Genomic DNA, 4415 nt, shown 5'->3' with positions numbered 1-4415 from the left:
AAACCAGCTGCAATTGCATCCATTGCATTTATTCTATCATTGAAGCTTCCTGATAAACCCCGAGCAACGCTGCCAGATAAACCCCCAATGCTGCCTGATACACCACCCCCACCACCACCATCAGCACAACTTCCTTCATGTTCATTTGTTTGTGGGGAATCAAACACCATCGTACGTCGTACCCTAATAGGTTGTAACTGGCCAACGGACGAGGGGGTCAATTCCGTACCACCTTTCTCCAAACACACAGATGACGGGGTACCAACTCCAACATCCTCATTTTTCCTTTGCCTGTCAAGCATTGCAATCTTCTCATCCAAACGCATTGCCAACAAGTGAGATATTTCAACAACAACATCTATTGACTCTTTGTAGCTAGCTGCCTTTGAAAGTAATGGCTCAAACAACACCATTAGCTTATCGTACCTATCAATATTAAACATTATATGTGAACAACATATACACATTGACAATATTTACACATTTATGAGGTAAATCATAAAATAAGAATTCCTACCTACACACAACTTCTGTCTTCAATGGGTCGTTGTTCATCACCTTGACCTCCGTATGCTTCCTTCAACATCTTTCCGCCAACGACGAAGTATGTACTTGCCAGAAACTTCAGTCTGGTTATTTAAGTCATAAACCAATATCATATGCCTACACATTATACCGTGACATTCAAAGTGCTTACAATCACAAGATGTTTCCTTGGTAACGTAATTATACGTTGCAACAAACTTCGTCTTATGCTTCGTAACAATCTCCTTCCTTGCGTGTTTAGGCTTTATCCAACCCTATCCTCAAGCTCGTACTCTTCAACAGAATCATCCAACATTTTCTTAATCAAACACCGCACATACAGTACCCTACTACACTCTCTTTGGACCTCATGAAATTTGGCGTCCGTGTATATTTTCTGGAAAAGTTCCTCGGCTGGGGAACAGGTGACAATTTGCCTCAAATTTCTCGCAGTCCTGGTATCTGCCATACTTTCTTCATTTGCCCTTGCCTCCATTGCTTCACAGTAAGCCTCAACAAACTCATACAAATGAGTATGCTTGTGTACAAATTGGTCAAAAAAGCTGTTGATACTTTCAACTCGTTGGGTCGTCTTCATGCCAGCCCAAAATAAATGCTTCACATAGGTAGGAACCCATATGTTCCTTTCCGCATACAACCCTGGAACAAATGAATTTCAGCAACAACTCAGGTTAACTGATCAGTTGCACCTCATCAGGTTTACAGATCAGTTGCACAGATCAAAAGCACATATCAGTTGCACATATCAGGTGCAATGATCAGTTGCCCTGATCAGGAGCACTGATCAGGAACACTGATCAGGAACACTGATCAGGTACACTGATCAAGTACACTGATCAGGTGCACTGATCAGGTACACTGATCAGGTACACTGATCAGTTCCACAGATCAGGTACACTGATCAGTTCCACAGATCAGGTACACTGATCAGTTCCACAGATCAGTTCCACTGATCAAGTGCACTGATCAGATCAGGTACACTGTTGCACTGATCAGGTGGTGCACTGATCAGGTACACTGATCAGTTCCACAGATCTGGTGGTGTGCACAGATCAGGTGCATAGATCAGGTGCACTGATCGGGTGGTGTGCACAGATCAAGTGCACAGATCAGGTGCACTGATCTGGTGGTGTGCACAGATCAGGTGCACTAATCTGGTGGTGTGCACAGATCAGGTGCACAAATCAAAAATCATGCACATGTACATCAGATTAGGGTGATCAGATCAAGTGGTGCACAGATCAGGTGAACCTTTTCCTCATTTTTTTTTCTAATCCTCATTTTCTCATCCTTTTTATTCTAGATTAATTTTTTCACTCGTTAACATTTAAATATCATCTCCAAAATAAATATACAATACAAAGACGAAGAATGTACCTTCAAGCCAATCATCATCAACCTGGTACCTCTCCATAACTGTTGCCCAATTTAATTCGAACTCATCACATGTTAGACTATCATATATTGCCCGCTCCAAGTCTACCTTTAAATCGGGGTACTCTAAATGCGTTCCAAGCTTCCTACTAAACTTCTGAAGATTGTGCCATATGCACCACCTATGACATGTATCGCTCATGGTTGATCTCAAAGCCCTCCTCATCGCGGGATCTTTATCAGTTAAGATCCAAATTGGGGCTTTATCACCCATACATTCTAACCAATTACCGAAAATCCACTCGAATGTGTCACTATTTTCATGCGAAACAAGCGCACATCCAAGTAATATGCTCTGACCATGATGATTTACACCAACAAAGTTCGCAAACGGCATTTTATATTTATTGGTCAAGTACGTACTATCAAAGCCAACAACATCACCAAATTCCTCATAAGCAGCTCTACTACGAGCATCAACCCATAAAACATCCTGCAACATCCCATTTGCACCTTGCCGCTACACGTGAAAAAATTCAGAATTATCTGCTTTCATCTTCTTAAAATAGTCAAACATTGCCTTTGCATCACCACCACTAGTCCTAGCCTTCCTCTCCTTCGCAACCACATCATTAAGATCCTTCCGTAGGAAATGCATTCTACCTCTGCCATTCCGTTGCATCGCCATTAAGTTATAAGTTTGAGCCACAGACATACCAGATTTCGAACATACATTCGCTTGTGTCAACACATGAGGATTTTCCCTTAAAAACTTCTTCTGGTTATAAGTAATAATCCTAGACTTGGGTGATGATTTTCATGAACCATTAATGCTCTACGTATCACCCACTCTCCTAACTTATTTACACTTGCAAATACATGTACGAGACATTGACATTTCTTAGACTTGCGTACCCCACTCCCAATTACTTCATGGAGTTGTGAATCGGATGCAACCTTATCCCCAATCACCTTGCGCCTTCTTTCCGGCACACCATAGTACTCACAAGTCCACAAACAATTGCGCTTCTCTTTCCCGATTCCTTTCTCTTTATCAGAACCAACCAAAGATTTCAACGAACCACAACGACGGGCAACACCAAAACCCTTTTATTTGGCATACCCCCTAAACTGTTGTTCAATCTCCTCCCAACCAGGAAACACCATACCAACCTTCAATTCAAGAACTTCCTCCTCTTCCCCGTAGGCAGTTACAACCGTTTGCTTTTTTGGGGTTGTGAAACAACCCTCACCACCCTACTACAATTACATTCAAAGCCAACCCCATCACAATTACCAATCTCAACCAATTCCAAACCCAACAACTACAAATACCAATTACATTAAACCAGAACACACACCAATATCATGCTCAAAAAAATCATCCTTTAATATCTAAACACATCTTTTTCATAATTTTACATTATTAATTACTATCAATTTTATAATCTTACATCATTAATTAGCATCATTTCCAAGTTCAATATTAATTTTAATGATTAATTAATTCATTCAGTCATTCCTTTTAATGATTAATTCAACAATCAATAAATTCAGAAAATCAATAAATTCATACCAACCAATAGATTAATACCAATCAACACATTAACAAATCACTTAATTCACCAATCTCAATCAATCGGGATTTCAAAACACGAAAATGAATGATTTACAAATCCCTAAAACATGATTGCTACAAAATCCCTAAAACATCATAAATTGGATTGGAGTGCCATTGATAAACAAATGAATGACATTTTTAGAAACATATGAATGTCATTTGATAAAAAAACGAATGGATAATTTATATAACAGATCCAGATTCATACCTCTTCGTCGGAGGAGGATTGTGGTTTGTACCTCCATATGAAGTCTTCTTCTTCTTCTTCTTCTTCTTCTCCTTCAACCTTGCGACTACCTTCACCATTTTCGTCACCAATTTCAGCCCCACTGCCCTCCATTTGGGAAATTAACATTATTGAATAACTTAAACTAACCCCCAACTGAAAGCTCACCAATTACTCAAATATGGATGAAGAAGAAGAGGATAACAAGAAGATGAACATTTTTTTTTGGAAATCTGAGTTTAAATTTCTCGAAGAAGAAGCAAGGTTTCGAAAATGGTGGTGATGTGGTGTCGTAGAACTTGGAACCAAACTGAGCAAATAATTGAAAGAGGGAACTCAGGGAAAGAGGGTAAATGAATTGCCATGTCAGCCATGCCAAATCATCATCCCGTTATATGTTTTTACTATTCCGTTATGATTTTCCCCCAAAAAATATTTACAATTTACTTTTCCCTTTTTATTTGAGTGTGATATGTTTTAGAAAATACATGCCTGATATGTATTTGGACTTCCTCTTTTGTCATTAATGGTTAGTTTCTTATGTGGCAACATTGAGTCTACAAGATGGTCAAAACTCTGCCAGATGAAATTCTCACTGGCATTTAAAGGAAAACAAGGTTTCCAGTATCTAAAAGCCGAGCAATAGAA

The 4415-nt window shown here is 39.3% G+C and overlaps 1 protein-coding gene across 1 annotated transcript; it reads right to left on the bottom strand.

The window, feature by feature from the left end:
- Window positions 1-790: 790 nt before the first annotated feature.
- LOC110801802 (protein FAR1-RELATED SEQUENCE 5-like) lies at window positions 791-3881 on the bottom strand. Its single transcript, XM_022007217.2, has 5 exons — window positions 3750-3881; window positions 3044-3177; window positions 2501-2717; window positions 1924-2440; window positions 791-1185 (listed from the first exon to the last, which is right to left on the bottom strand). The coding sequence occupies exons 1-5, from the start codon at window positions 3879-3881 to the stop codon at window positions 791-793; spliced, it is 1395 nt and encodes a 464-aa protein (XP_021862909.2).
- Between the last annotated feature and the right edge of the window lie 534 nt (window positions 3882-4415).

The sequence above is a fragment of the Spinacia oleracea genome, chromosome 6 (assembly GCF_020520425.1).
Source record: "Spinacia oleracea cultivar Varoflay chromosome 6, BTI_SOV_V1, whole genome shotgun sequence".
Classification (NCBI taxonomy): Eukaryota; Viridiplantae; Streptophyta; class Magnoliopsida; order Caryophyllales; family Amaranthaceae; genus Spinacia; species Spinacia oleracea.
This window is presented reverse-complemented; position numbering and strand designations above follow the sequence as displayed.